At 34.0% G+C, this 16,542-nt stretch overlaps 1 protein-coding gene across 1 annotated transcript; it reads right to left on the bottom strand.

Moving 5' to 3' along the window:
• Positions 1-3,227: 3,227 nt before the first annotated feature.
• On the bottom strand, positions 3,228-4,154 carry LOC107061835 (trihelix transcription factor ASR3-like). Its single transcript, XM_015311733.1, has one exon. It carries the CDS (start codon positions 4,152-4,154, stop codon positions 3,228-3,230), a length of 927 nt encoding a protein of 308 aa, XP_015167219.1.
• Between the last annotated feature and the right edge of the window lie 12,388 nt (positions 4,155-16,542).

The raw sequence follows: 16,542 nt of genomic DNA on the forward strand, positions 1-16,542 counted from the left end.
TGTAAGTCATAGTGATTCATGTATCTATTGCAATTTCTATTTGCTATTTTGAAGACTTTTTTTTTTAACTCTGTTAAAAATTCCAGTGAGGATGATTGAAAATTTATCTTCTCTTTTCTCCCTTTCTACAGGTTTTTTCATATACTTTTTGGGAAAATTGCTTGTGGGTTGTGCTATATTTGATAGCACACAACAACAAATATGTGATAACTAATACGGAACCAATGATGAAGTTTGTTAAAAGACAAAACAGATTCCTCTCTTGCTTGCCACAGTTAGTATTTTATTTTGATTGTTTTTCTTAGGTACAAACAATTTGTATGTCATTGCTACTCTTCTAGAATATTAGTATACACACAAATAGTCCACTTCTTTTGTCGTAAGTTAAGTAATTTGTCATATTTCTTCGTCTCTTCTTTTGGGCATAATAAGAGATCAAGTTTTCTTGAAACTAACAAATGTCCAACATACACTATAACAAAAATAATTTTTTTATCGACAATAAATATGCACATTAACAAAGAGTGCTACTGCCTTTACCGACATTAATTAATTGTCATTAGATTCAATGTTGCAATAAGCTTTAGGGACATTTATAGAGAGGATCAATTACCTCTGAAAATACATATTTAGTGATAATTAAGCTATTAATTGTCGTTAAACATCATTTTTACTGTAGTGATAACTCTTTATTTTGATAAAGTTTTTTGTTTTTTTATAAAGAAGTAGCAACTCTTTCTTTTGGATTATTTCAATTAAATTTGTGAACTGTAAACTTGGATACATCCCAATAAACTATCTTTTTTGTAAAATATGTTAAGCAACATGTTTTTGTCTTCCTAATTGCTAGGAAAATAAGGTTGTCTTTATTATTATTTGTGGATATTTGTGAGTTCAAGTGCTCACAAAATTATGCTGCGAGATTTTAATATGTTATATGTCAAAATTTTGGTTTAGAATATCCAGGCGAATAGTTCCATTCAGATGCCACCTATTGCTTGGTTGATAATTGCATTAATTCTTTGTAACTGCATACTATAACTATAACAATAACTATGGTTTAGAATATCCAGCTGTGAACAGTTCCATTCAGATACCACCTACTGCTAACAATAACTATGGTTCAATTCCAAATTAGTTGGGGTCAGTGATATGAAACCTGAGCAATAGTGATGACTATTCTGCTACAACGAGGAAAAACATTTATGATACTAACAATTTTAGGGTCATTTTTAAAATATACATGATGCGTCTTACTACAATAATAACATATTGATGGAGGTTCATAAGAAAGGAGTTGAAGGTCTTCCAGTTGAGTTTAGCTAAATATGTTCTTGCATGGAAGTGATGTTCCACTTTACTTGGGAGTGTTGTTGTTCGAGGCTTTTTGGTAGTCTCTTCTTTAACGTTTGATGTTGTTCTTTATAACTTTATGGAATTTAGCAAATTTCATTACTTCTGACCAACTATTTCTATTTCTATGGAGATTTTCTTAGACTTCTTTTTATACTTAAAATCTCTCTATGACTCATAAATGTATCGAAAATATGAATATTACCGAATGATCATATGTAAGCTTAATAAAATAGTACAATCCCATGCGAAGCACGGGTAATTTACCTAGTATATATCATATATATATATAAGAGAGAACCTTAGGCCCGCCTACGTGGCGCCACCACAGACCAGAATTTCCTTTTAATTTATTTATTTCCAAAACTTGCCTTCACATTTAATGAAAAGTTGTGAATTTTATGAAAAGTTGTGACTTTTAAGAAAAGTTGCAACTTTTATGAAGAGTTGTGACTTTTATGTAAGGTTGTAACGTTTATGAAATGTTGTGACCTTTCCAAAGGGTTGTGACCTTTTTGATAAGGCACAATAAGCATTTGTTCACACTACCCTTTGTTGTCTCTAAATAGAGGGATTTCCTCTCATTTTAAAACAATGAAAATTCTGAACTTTTTCTTCTTCTTCTTCTGCACAATTAAATATTCATGTACTTTGCTCTTGTTGAGTATCTTATTGACACCATTGTTTTTGTATCAATACGTTGGTGAATAAAATCGTTCCATCCTAAGATGATCTAATTCTTTAAACCTCATGTATTACTGCACCTCCAACAATATTAAGACTTGACACGATCAGCTCTCACATAAAGTTTGTAATTTGATTATGAGAGTTTTGGGACTCTGAATTTGGTGATTCAAGGTTGGGTGTGATTGGGGAACGTGGGCCTATGCATTAGGGTACTTGGGAAGCATATGGGAGAATCCGTTCGAGGTATTTTCAACCCCAAAAGGGATGCCTAGCCCTTGTCTTTAGCTTTGATGATGTTTTATGTTGCATGTTATTGTTTGTTACGTTTCGAACCCCAAAATGTGTTCCATTTTGGGACAAAGGTTAAGGGAGGTAATTAGGACCTTTGGACAGAGTCAGTTTTGGAATTTTTGGTGCGGATCCCATATTTCATTAGGAATGTATCTATTATATGTAACTTTAGTGTCTAAACAACTGTATTAATATTGTAATTCCATTCTTGATAGTGTGGTAGTGTTCGGAGGTTGTTCAGAATGGAACTGCTCCTAAGTCATGATTTGAATTGTGTGTGTTCTTCCTAAAGGTAGGATATGGCTTCCCTTTCCCCACTATGTTTAAACGCATCATTAATTCTCATTAGTGTTTTTTGAAATTATCTCAGTTTTTACCCTAAAAATTAGTTTAGAAAAATATTCAATGTGAGTCAAGTAACATGTTGGTGAGTAATGCACATCAACAAAAACAAATTTAAGCAAGATTTAGTTTTTAATATATTTAAAAACAACATAAAATTATACTAAATATGATTTCTTCCACAATTAAAATATTCAATTTTTAAAACTTTCTTGATGACCTAAATGAGTGAGAAAACACATTTCAACAAATCTTTTGATATTGGATGCCATAGGTTAAAGGAATTCATGCTAATACAATGACAACTAGAAGCGAGATATTATGATTTGTATACAATGTTTCTGCAAACCCAGCAAGCAAGCCCAAGTGGTGAGATATACATAGGAGCCTGGCTGACTAGAAATTGTGACAAAACATAGAGATACTTGAGTATAAAAAGAATTAAGAAAAAACAACTATTTGTTCTATAGTCGTGATGTGTTGTTTTTTGCCAAGACTAAGCCTTTGAAAGCTTAAAAGAACATATTTTGCATTGTAATTAAATGAACTAGGTACTATAACTTATCTGCAATTCTTCCTAAAGCACCTACAAGCTTGTTTAGCACAACTACTAAGTTATCAACATGGTCCTTTCTTTGCTCCCTATCCTTTTCAGAATGCATATTCTGAGCTTCAAGTTGGGAGCTCACCATTTTTCCATTCCTTTCCAGTACTTTTACTAAATGATGTTGGACATTCCTTGTTTTTTCATCATTTGAGTCGTTTCGCTTTTTTTTCCTTCCTTCTTGACCTCTTCCTTTATCAGCTCCTGGAGTGGTAGTTTTTCTTACACCTGCTTGTGTAGGAGAAACTTCAGAGTGTGGCTGATGTGGCTCCTTTAAAGTTAGCATAGGAATAGCATCCTCATTCATTTGTGGAACATCTGAAAACAACCCATCATCCCCTACAACAACACTTCTGCCACTATCAAACAAAACTTCTGACACAGAAGCCAAATCTAACCCTTCTACATTGCCATTTCCATGATCAAGAATATCAAACACTTGTCTATCAAAAAATCCAGGTAATTTTTTCTCTCTCTTAAAATCATTCCTCATCATCCAAAATGACTTTTTTTCTTCTTTAATCTGAGACTCCCACTCTTTAATCTTCTTAAAACCCCCAGCCAGATTACTCCATCTCTTCTGGCATTGAATCGGTCCACGATTCACCCCTTGTCTTTTACAGTAGGATGAAACTGAATCCCACTTAGCTTCAACCTGTATTGAACCCAATTCCATACCTCCAGTTCGGGCTTGATGGATCCGGTCTTCAACCACTTTTTTTCCCTGTATGAGAACGAGAATTTCTTGTTTGGTCCAACGAGGGAGCCTCGACACTTTGTTGGCATCATTGACGCCATTGATGGATTGTTGATGGCCGTCAGAGTCGGTAGATGGAATTAGGATCAATTGCTTAAGGTTGTTACTTTTTGATGCCATATGAGTTAATGGAGGATAGGAATTATAATCACAGAGTTTTGAGTAGGAGAGGCAGAATGTTTAAATTGTAATGGTAATATTCATCTAATGTTCTTAGCCTTTGGGTATTTATAATAATATTTTGTGTATGAAAACACATTTGTTATTATTTTTATCACATCTTTTCGTGGATACGATTAACTTTTAAATCACAATAAATTATTTTCCTAATAAGAAATATTTTGACTAAAAATTGACATTCTGAGGTCGGATCCATAAACTACATATATTTCAAAGTGATAATATCTAATTTAGTAAATAATTCACCCTTATTTAGTTTCATTCCTAATTAGTTAGTGCTAACAACTAAGAATTTTCTAATTCAAACAATTTTAAAACTTACAAATTATAATTAATGTTTTTCCTACAAATAAGAGTGTCAGACTTTTCTTGTTTTTTCTTCTCTGATTTATATAGATAGATATTAATTTGAAAGGATCGGATACACTTCGATATGGAGAACAAAATGATTTGAATTTAACTCAATTACTATAAATAGAAGTGATAGCATTAGAGTAAAATATATATTTTCATTTAATAAATAATTAGTAAAACAATATGTAGTTAATTCAAGGAAATAACATACAGGAGCACAATCAAACATGTACTAGGCGTGATACCAAGGTAAACTAGGTTTGGTACCCGATCCAATCATGTAGTAACCTGTACTAGGCATGGTACCTGAGCCAACTTAATATATGTAGCTGGCGAGGTACCCAAGCCAACCAATAGTCACACAACACACAATCAGAATCATAATGAACTACAGTAACACTTGTAAACACAAGTAAATTAAACACCTTCATTGCATGTGATGATGTTAATTGTTGTTTTTGAATACATGTTTTAAACTCTGTTGTTTATGTTTCTGCAAAGTTATTGTCTCTAGTTATATTGAACATATACACATATAGTAGGTATATTCATTGTGCAGAAAATAACTATTGTACTCAGTTCCAAGAAATCATGTTTTGATAGTCTATGACTTAAAAGTACTACATATAAGCTCACATATTATCTATTTTAACATAGATATGAAGTTTCTTCACTTATCAATTGAAGAAATTCATTATGATAGTCCAAATTTCTTTCATGTTCAGGCGTAATTTCTTTTTTGAATCTGTTCACAAATTTTTGAATTTTTTCCTTGAGACATATATCACAATTGTATAATCTATGCAACTTTAATGTGTTCTTTTCTTACGAAATGTCTTTGTATATATATTCTTATTTTCTTTGGTACTTTCCTTTTAATATTGATTAAAGAACCAATGATTCATTATTTCCTGAATAATTCATCCATTAGAGGTTCTTGAGTTATGTGATAATGACAAATAATCAAATTCATGTTGGAATATTGATAATATTTTTTTAAGATCCTATTTTTCTTAATTATTTTTAATGTATGGATATTAGTAAATGATTATTTGCAAGTTCAATGCAATTATTATTTATGACCGCGCAAAGCGCGGGCAAATTACCTAGTTAACTTTTAAATCATACTAAATATTTTCCTAATAAGAAATATTTTCACTAAAAATTGACATTATGAGGTCGGATCCATAAACTACATATATTTCAAAGTGATAACATCTAATCTAGTAAATATTTCACCCTTATTTAGTTCCATTCCTAAGTAGTTACTACAAACAACTAATAATTTTCTAATTAAAACTATTCAAAAATTTACAAAATATATTTTTTTACTACAAATAAGAGTGTCGGACTTTTCTTCTTTTTTCTTCTCTGATTTATAAGGATAGATATTTATTTGAAAGGATCGGATATACTTAGATATGGAGCACAAAATGATTTGAATTTAACTCAATTACTATAAATGGAAATGATAGCATCACAGTAAAATATATGTTTTCATTTAATAAATAATTAGTAAATCAATATGTAGTTAATTCAGGATCTTCTTGAATGTTTTTCATAAAATGAATAAACTTTCAACTTTTGTTTTTCATGTCATGACCGAAAACTAAAGTCATGATGACACCTACTAAAATCCACGAGTAGGTGAGTCAACCCTCATCCTCAAATCAACTAAAACGGGCCTAGGGAGCTTAAGGACTGAGCAAGAGCATAATAAGATACGTTTAAGGAAGAAACATTGAACAAAAGAGAACGCAAACATATATGTGTGTGTGGGTGGTTGTTGTTCATTTTTCCATACTTCCTTATACTAATTTATCATTTTTTTAGCGTTTATAAGAGGAAGACTGTACAATAATGGACATGACTATTGTGAATGGACAAACATAACTTTAAAAAACATAGACTTTTTTGTTCTTGATTGTGTAACTTGATTAACTGTAATGATCCTCCATGCCACTTCGGTGTAAATATCTTATTTTCATCATTTAGAGCATTCCTATAACGAACCCAAGTGATTTATGACATGTTGAGACTAACAGTTCAGTCAACTGGTCGTTCATTTTGTTTTTGTTCAAGTTTATGTGCTTTGAAGATTTTGAAGCTTGATCGGTTGACTTCTGTCAAAAGTTCAGAAAGGCGACCTCAAAATGCAACTATGAGGGTTTTGTTAACTTCGAAACACCAAGCTTGGTCTAGAATGATCTTTCGTGTGGATCCGGAGGCTTCAGGGCTAATTGTGAGCCCCCCTATGAGCTTTGGCTTAAAATGGAGCTTGGGTATGGGACCCATTTTTTGTCAAGACGACCTTAGTTTGAAGCTTTAACTTCTCAGTTGAATTTAGAATGTTGAATTTAGTGTGGTTTCATATCTTGTTTGCATGCATGAGATTCTGAACCAATCCCGAGCACCCAAGTGAAGCCCTAGGGGTTTAGCTAAAAAATTTGTGCCTGATGTTGGTGCCCCCACTTTTGTAGCCCTGGTATGGCATTACCGGCTAGGGTTCCACTTTAGCAGGCTAGGACATCCAGGTGGCATCCGCTTTAGCAGCCTTTGCTCGCTTAAGCGGGCAGCACTTTAGCTGTCAAGGCTTCAGTTTAGCGGGCCTGGCCATCTTAGGCCCTGTGGCTTAAGAGACTTTCACTTTGGTGGCCAACGTTTGCTTTAGCGCGGTCCTTCTGTCTTACCCCAGGTGCTTTCGCGGAATTTGTGGATGTTTTTGCTGCACCTCCAACAATATTAAGACTTGACACGATCATCTCTCACATAAAGTTTGTAATTTGCTTATGAGAGTTGTGGGACTCTGAATTTGGTGATTCAAGGCTGGGTGTGATTAGGGAACGCGGGCCTATGCATTAGGGTACTTGGGACGCATATGGGAGAATCCGTTCGAGGTATTTTCAACCCCAGAGGGGATGCCTAGCCCTTGTGTTTAGCTTTAATGATGTTTTATGTTGCATGTTATTGTTTGCTACGTTTCAAACCCCAAAATGTGTTCCATTTTGGGACAAAGGTTTAGGGAGGTAATTAGGACCTTTTGACAGAGTCAGTTTTGGAATTTTTGGTGCGGATCCCATATTTCATTAGGGTATGTATCTATTATATGTAACTTTAGTGTCTAAACAACTGTATTAATATTGTGATTCCATTCTTGATAGTGTGGTAGTGTTCAGAGGTTGTTCAGAATGGAACTGCTCCTAAGTCATGATTTGAATTGTGTGTGTTCTTCCTAAAGGTAGGATATGGCTTCCCTTTCCCCACTATGTTTAAACGCATCATTAATTCTCATTAGTGTTGTTTGAAATTATCTCAGTTTTTTCCCTAAAAATTAGTTTAGAAAAATATTCAATGTAAGTCAAGTAACATGTTGGTGAGTAATGCACATCAACAAAAACAAATTTAAGCAAGATTTAGTTTTTAATATATTTAAAAACAACATAAAATTATACTAAATATGATTTCTTCCACAATTAAAATATTCAATTTTTAAAACTTTCTTGATGACCTAAATGAGTGAGAAAACACATTTCAACAAATCTTTTGATATTGGATGCCATAGGTTAAAGGAATTCATGCTAATACAATGACAACTAGAAGCGAGATATTATGATTTGTATACAATGTTTCTGCAAACCCAGCAAGCAAGCCCAAGTGGTGAGATATACATAGGAGTCTGGCTGACTAGAAATTGTGACAATACATAGAGATACTTGAGTATAAAAAGAATTAAGAAAAAACAACTATTTGTTCTTTAGTCGTGATGTGTTGTTTTTTGCCAAGACTAAGCCTTTGGAAGCTTAAAAGAACATATTTTGCATTGTAATTAAATGAACTAGGTACTATAACTTATCTGCAATTCTTCCTAAAGCACCTGCAAGCTTGTTTAGCACAACTACTAAGTTATCAACATGGTCCTTTCTTTGCTCCCTATCCTTTTCAGAATGCATATTCTGAGCTTCAAAGATCGAGTCCCCTAGTTTTCCAAAGCCTGAAACCCCTAGTTTCTCTAAACCCGAGACACCAACTTTCACAAATCCTGAGACCCCAACTTTCCAAAAGCCTGAAATCCCAAGTTCTCTAAAGCTCGAGACCCCAAGTTCTTCAAAGCCTGAGACCCCTAGTTTCTCAAATCCTGAGACCCCTACCTTTTCCAAGTCTGAAACTCCTAGTTCTTCAAAGCCTGAGATGCCAAGTTCCCCAAAACCTGAGACTCTTAGTTTTTCAAAACCTGACACTCTAACTTTTTCAAAGCCTGAGACTCTAACTTTTTCAAAGCCTGAGACTCTAACTTTTTCAAAGCCTGAGACTCTAACTTTTTCAAAGCCTGAGACTCTAACTTTTTCAAAGCCTGAGACTCTAACTTTTTCAAAGCCTGAGACTCTAACTTTTTCAAAGCCTGAGACTCTAACTTTTTCAAAGCCTGAGACTCTAACTTTTTCAAAGCCTGAGACTCTAACTTTTTCAAAGCCTGAGACTCTAACTTTTTCAAAGCCTGAGACTCTAACTTTTTCAAAGCCTGAGACTCTAACTTTTTCAAAGCCTGAGACTCTAACTTTTTCAAAGCCTGAGACTCTAACTTTTTCAAAGCCTGAGACTCTAACTTTTTCAAAGCCTGAGACTCTAACTTTTTCAAAGCCTGAGACTCTAACTTTTTCAAAGCCTGAGACTCTAACTTTTTCAAAGCCTGAGACTCTAACTTTTTCAAAGCCTGAGACTCTAACTTTTTCAAAGCCTGAGACTCTAACTTTTTCAAAGCCTGAGACTCTAACTTTTTCAAAGCCTGAGACTCTAACTTTTTCAAAGCCTGAGACTCTAACTTTTTCAAAGCCTGAGACTCTAACTTTTTCAAAGCCTGAGACTCTGAATTCCCCAAAGTCTGAGACCCCTACTTTCTCAAAGCCTGAAATCCCAAATTCTCCAAATCCCGATACCCCAAGTTCCCCTAAGCCTGTGACCCTTAGCTTTTCAAAACCCAAAACTCCTAGCTTCTCAAAGCCCGAGATTCCTAGCTTTTCAAAGCCTGAGACCCCAAGTTTCTCAAGGCCCAAGACTCCAAGTTTCTCAAAGCCTGAGATCCGAAGTTCTTTGAAGCCCGAGGCTCCAAGTTCTCCAACGCCCGAGACACCAAGTTTCTCAAAACCCGAGACTCTTAGTTTCGCAAAGCCTGAGACTTTAAGTTCTCCAAAGCCCGAGACCCCAAGTTCCGCAAAGCCCGAGACCCCTAGTTTCTCAAAGCCTGAGACTCCTAGTTTCTCAAAACCCGAGACTCTTAGTTTCTCAAAACCCGAGACTCCAAGTTCCCTAAAGCCCGAGAGGCCTAGTTTTTCAAAACTCGAGCCCCTAGTTCTCCAAATCCTAAGACTCCAAGTTCTCCAAAGTCCGAGACCCCTAGTTTCTCAAAGCCCGAAACTCCTAGTTTCTCAAAGCCCGAGACGCCAAGTTCCTCTAAGACTGAGACTCCTAATTTCTTAAAACCCGAGACTCCAAGTTCTCTAAAGCTCGAGGCTCCTACTTTTTTAAAACCTGAGACCTCAAGTTCTCCAAAGCCCAAGACTCCAAGTTTCTCAACGCCCGAGACTCCTACTTTCTCAAAGCTCGAGACCCCAAGTTCCTCAAAATCCGAGACTCCAAGTTTCTCAAAGCCCGAGACCCCTAGCTCTTTTAAGCCTGAGACTCCTAGCTTTTCAAAGCCCGAGACACCAAGTTCTCCAAAGTTTGAGACTCCTAGTTCCCCAAAGCCCAAGACTCCAAGTTCTCCAAAGGCCTAGAATCCAAGTTCCCCACAGACCGAAACTCCAAATTTCCCAAAGCCTGAGACCCCAAGTTCCCCAAAGCCCAATACACCTAGTTTCCCAAAGCATGATACCCCAAGTTTCTCAAAGCCCAAGACCCCAAGTTCTGAGACCCCGAGTTTTCCAAAACCTAAAACTCCTAGTTCCCAAATAGCCTGAGACACTGAATTCCCCAAAGTCTGAGATGCCAAGTTTGCCTAAGTCTGAGATCCCAAGTTCTCCAAATTTCGAGACTATTAGTTTCTCAAAATCTGAGACCTCTAATTCCTCAAAGCCTAAGATTCCAACAACCCCAGAACTCGAGACTCCTAGTGTCTCTATACTTGAAATACCAAGTGTTCCAAAGAGTCAGCTACCAACTACCCCAAAGCCTGAGATCCAAACTTTTACAAAGCCTGAATTACCAGTTATTTCAAATCCTGAGATTCCAAGTGTGATAAAGACGGAAAATCCAAAACTTTCTAAACCAAAATTGTCAACTTCTCCATGAGTAACTATGGTGTTATTCATGTGGCATGACTTGTGCTGGCTAACAGACGAATTAGATCGCATATGAATGAGTTGACAATGGGTTGGATGCGAATGGATAAAATATTCGACTCGTCGGTATTTTATGTGAATAAAAATGGGTTGAATGATGGATGATATTATAATATCCATTTATTATCTACTCATAAATTGTACAAAATTGAAATTATCTATCAAATAAAGTGAAGCACTTTCTTTTTCTTTAATTTTTTTATTTTGATAAGCCAATTTACATTGCTTTTCACTTTGTTAGATGTTTATTTTTTCTTAGTCAATATATTATATATTAATTATATTATATATAGAAGGTATAGTTTCTAACTTTTGGTACGAAGTTTTTTTAGGACAAAACGGTAGATGCTAAAATTAAAGATCATTGAATTAAGGGAAAATGGTCTGAAATATATCCAAACTTTGACCGAAAATGCAGTAATGATACCAAACTTTGGGAAGGACCTTTTACCCCCCTACACTATTTAATAGTGTATTTTAAATGTATATATATGCCCACATGGACATCATAAATATTGCATAATTATAAATAATAACGTGTCCACGTGGGCACATATATACCTTTTAAATACACTATTAAATAGTGCAGGGGCTAAAAGGTCCTCCATAAAGTTTGGTATCGTAACAACAATTTCGGCCAAAGTTGGAGTATTTTTCAGACCCTTTTCCCTTGAATTAAACTACAAAAGATTACGGTATATATACATTTATAATTTGGTATTCAGTTACTTTGAAACAAAATAATACGCACATAGTGGCAACAAAAAACTAGAGGAATTTTGAGTTGTATATACATATATATTAGGTAATTACCCACATGATGACTTTATTAAGCTTTATTATTAATTCTCAACTAATATCCCAATAATAGAAATAACTTAAAGGTCGTTGCAATATTTTTGAACATAAACACAGAGATTCGACGTTATCACATATCTCAAACAGCTATGATGACTGATTGCAAATATCGTACTTTTTGAACAATTTTCTCTTCTAATGCACATATGTTTTCTGATGGTAACATTTTTTCCTTTATCTAATGTCTTCTAAATATTGCATGATCTATTAAAAAATAATTTAGCAAGTAAATTTATTTCAAATTCATTCTAAAAGTAACAACTAATTATGTTAAAAATTAATGCAATAACGAAAACAACATTATTTGGCTACTCTTCCTTATCAGTTTTCTTTAATAATTTATAGTAATAGTAACCACTTTCTTCCATCACATTTCAAGAGTATGATTTAAAGGATCAATTATCATATTTTAAAGTGCCAATTAAATATTTTTTTCCATAAATACACCTCAATAGAGTGTTGTACTTGTTATATGAATTTACAATGTAGTTATATTTTTCTTATGCCATTTCTTTAGATTGTACTAGTCTTTTTTTTTCTCATCAGGTGCCAGATATCTATTTTTAGAGATGGATCTAGGATTTATGTTTTGTTGGTTCAATTTTTAAGGTTCTTAATGTTGAACCTATTTGATTTGTAAATTATAAGTATGAATTCAGGCTTATTATTTATTGTGATTTTAGTGATCTTTATTGTCACACCCCAACCCTAGGTGAGGCGGACAAGTACCATATGAACACATGCTTTACAAGTCACCTATGATGAGAAAGTAAACTACTACTATGCAAATTTATTTACTAATGAGAAGCTTCTTATACAACACATGTTGACTAGCTGAACTGATACATGTGACAAGTGAAACTATAAATTCAGGTGATAGCTTTACAATATTGGTCTACAAAGCCTCTACTGGAATCCATGACTGTACCACTATGAACTTTATTGATGATCAATATCTTGTTGGTAGCTAGTCTTTCTGTCACTATTGTTCCATACAAAGCCTGATTTTGTTTGCAATCAATATAAATATTGTTTATTTGTTCCAAGTTATAATCAACTTTTTATTTCTTTTAACTGGGACATCCCAAATGTTATCATATTTTACAAAATATATTATTATCATTTTGTTGATAGTTGATTATAACTTTTAAGTATATTCATATAATGTAATGTTTTCTCCATCAAATTATATTATCAATAATTATTTTATTATTTTTAGTAATAATATAAATACGTAAATCAAGTAAACATCAAGACGCGATATTCAATCAAACAATGCCTTATAAATAAGACTAAGGAAGTTTATCTGTTAAGTTTTAAAGATATTTAGTGAAAAGTGTAATGATTTTAGTTATTACAAGGAGAAATCAACATTGTCATTCTTATCGTGATAGAGTGATATGCATGTCAAGTGTTTGATTAAGATATGACGGGTCTCTCCATATACCCACTTTTTATTTTTATTTTATTCAAAGAGAAAAGCTAGAAATAAAGAAAGGACATAATTAAAAGACATTGTGATTGATAATTTAAAGGTAATTAGTAAATAGTTTAACAATTGTTTGCTTCCTTAATAATCTCAGATAAGCTAGTAAATCTGAGCATTCCTTTATTCTAGCAATATTCAAGATACTATAATATTGCTATCACAATACAAATTCTAGATACTATAATATTGGCAGATAAATAGGATAACTAATGCATCAAATTTTGAAATCCTCCCTTTTACATGCCTTTAAAAATCTATATATAGCTAAATGGAAAACAATTGACATATCAAAATTTTATTTGCTCTTACCACATTTTTCTCTAAGCTTCTTGCCTGGCATTACAACTTGTCCTCCATCTTATTGTTTGCTTTTATCTACTTTATGAATGACCACATGATAACTACTATAACGGCATGTCGCCTTCTTCACGAGCAAATTTTTTATCAAATTTAAATTGTTTGACTATCGAAAAATAAAAAGTGCCACATAAATTGGGACGGAGGAAATATTTTTTATGGTTTCATTTTTATGGTTTTTAGGAAAACATAAAATATGATTTAATTTATACTTTTTATTATTACAATCAAGAACATTCAATCATATCAAACAAATATACTTTTTAATCTGATATAAGCAGAACCTTTATCGATGTCGCTCATTAATTATCAATCAAACACAAGACACAAAATTCAATCAACTACAATGTAACCCTCTAGGTTATTTTCTCTTTATTGCATTTTTTCAGTGTTTAGAGCGTTGAATTTGACAGTTTGGTCACTTGGTCGTTCGTTTGGTTTTAGTGCAAGTTTCTCTGTTTTGGAGTTTTTGAAACTTGAATAGTTGACTTCGGTCAACACATCAGGTCGACAACCTCAAAACATAATTTTGACGGCTCTGTTAGCTCCAAAACATCGAGTTTAGTCAAAAGAATCTTCAGAACGGATCCTGAGGCTTTCGGGCTCATTTTGAACTACCTTGTGGAATTTGACTTGAAACGGAGGTAATTTGGGTGTGGGACTCACTATTCATTGATAAGATCTCGGTTGGAAGTTTCGACATCTCTTTTGAGTCTGGAATATCAAATTTGGTGGGGTAGAATAGTTCATTTGTGTGCATGAGATTTCGAATGAATCTCAAGCACCCCATCAGAGAATTTGTGAACTTGAGTTCTAGTTGATGCATCAACATATGGTGTCGGTAAAATCCTTCATAACAATCGAGATGAAACCTCCGCAATTGTGGTGGGCATTGCACCTAACCTCGCGGTCGCGTGGCCTCCTGTCTGTGATCGTGAAGGACATTTCATAAGGTTGTCCATTTTTTGTAAGAGCAATTGCAAAGTTTGACCTCCACAATCGAGGTAGTCATTTTATCTAGAGGGTCTCAATTGCAGCCACGTACTTCGCGATAACGCTGATTATTTTGACTGGTTTTTTAAATTAAGATAGTCGTGAATCATCTTTTGATTTATATTTCAAATTTGATTTTTGTGACCTATGGAGCTCTAGTTTGGCTTCTTTTCATTGCGTATTGTCGGAATAACTGGATTGTCGGGGATGCATGGAAAGATTGTTTTGCAGGTAATTGTAAGAATAATTCTTATAATTATGGCCCAAGTTTACTTGTAACCCAAGTAATACCATAAATAATATTTAATGAATAATAGATCTCGTATGTACATTGGTTATTTGATGGACGTACCAGATTAAGTCTTAACCTATATAAATTGGTCCTCCCTCCACCCATTAGGGTTACCACATATTCTCTACATTATATCCATCGCTGACGGTTGTGATAAAGTAAGGCTAGGGCAAGTAGGTAGAAACCAATTTACGACTAACGCTTTCGCTTTTATCTGTGATGATGTCTTCCGCATCAGGTATATGCCCCTAATGATCTCTATGTAAGATTATCGTGTTCAAGATCCTAATATTATGAATTAAAATATTTAATCTTACATGTGGCATCTGAGCCTAGATTGTTTGAATCGTTAATCTTCGTATATGAAACATTTAATATTTATGATGTACTGTTTATCGCATGCTCCACGTCAATACTTACTATCAATGTTCTAATAATATCTATCTAAGATGATGTAAGAGACTAACAAATGTCACCTGCAAACTTGCACGAATTTTGTTGTTACATCAATGAGAACAAAGTAAAAACAATACATAAGAAATTCACTTCTTTGAAAGGACGTGTACATTGAGGTTAATTGGAAAAAAATCTTTTTAAGATCCTCTTCAATATACATGTCTTGTTACAGTATTGTTTTGTATTGGTGGGCACTAACTCTGTAATGAGCCTTCTTCCTAGTTTCTTATGGTTTAAGTTTCTGTAATGTAATAATTATGTTTTGTTTTAGATTGTGCAATAAATTAAGTGGTCGTATACTAAGCAATAAATAATATATGTGTACTTAGTGCAAAATAGTTTGTTAGTCACCAAAATGGCCAAACTAGAAAAATTAACGTCTACACATATAATAGTTATGATCACTTGAAGCATGTATTATGTTTCTATAGTTTGTTAGTCACCAAAGTGGCCAAACCAGAAAAAATTAACGTCTACGCATATAATATTTATGATCACTTGATGCATATATTATGTTTCTATAGTTTGTTAGTCACCAAAGTGGCCAAACCAGAAAAAATTAACGTCTACGCATATAATATTTATGATCACTTGATGCATATATTATGTTTCTATAGTTTGTTAGTCACCAAAGAGGCCAAACTAAAATGTATAAAAAAATTCACATGCACAAAAAATTTATGATATTATGTGTGTATTTGTATTCATATAGCTTGTTAGTCACCAAAGTGACCAAACTAGTATGGTTAAGAAAAATATGCATTCATAAAATTGTCATTTATCTATGAAGATTAATTAAATGCCTCTATTGAAAAATAAAGGGAAAATGCATAAGTACCACCCAGCCTATGTCCAAAATCTCTGAGACACACCTAACCTTCACTAAGGCCCTATTACCCCTCCCCCCCCCCCACAAAATTATTTTATATATAATTTTCTACCCCTTTTCGGCCTACGTGGCACTATCTTGTGGGCCCAGCGCGTGTTGACAATTTTTTCAAGGATAGTGCCACGTAGGCCGAAAAGGGGTAGAAAATTATATATAAAATAATTTTGTGGGGGGGGGGGGGGGGGGGAGGGGTAATAGGGCCTTAGTGAAGGTTAGGTGTGTCTCAGGGATTTTGGGCATAGGCTGGGGGGGTACTTATGCATTTTCCCAAAAATAAATAGATAAATTGACTTTCACTATTGCTA

The sequence above is a fragment of the Solanum tuberosum genome, unplaced genomic scaffold (genome assembly GCF_000226075.1).
Source record: "Solanum tuberosum cultivar DM 1-3 516 R44 unplaced genomic scaffold, SolTub_3.0 scf00171, whole genome shotgun sequence".
Classification (NCBI taxonomy): domain Eukaryota; kingdom Viridiplantae; phylum Streptophyta; class Magnoliopsida; order Solanales; family Solanaceae; genus Solanum; species Solanum tuberosum.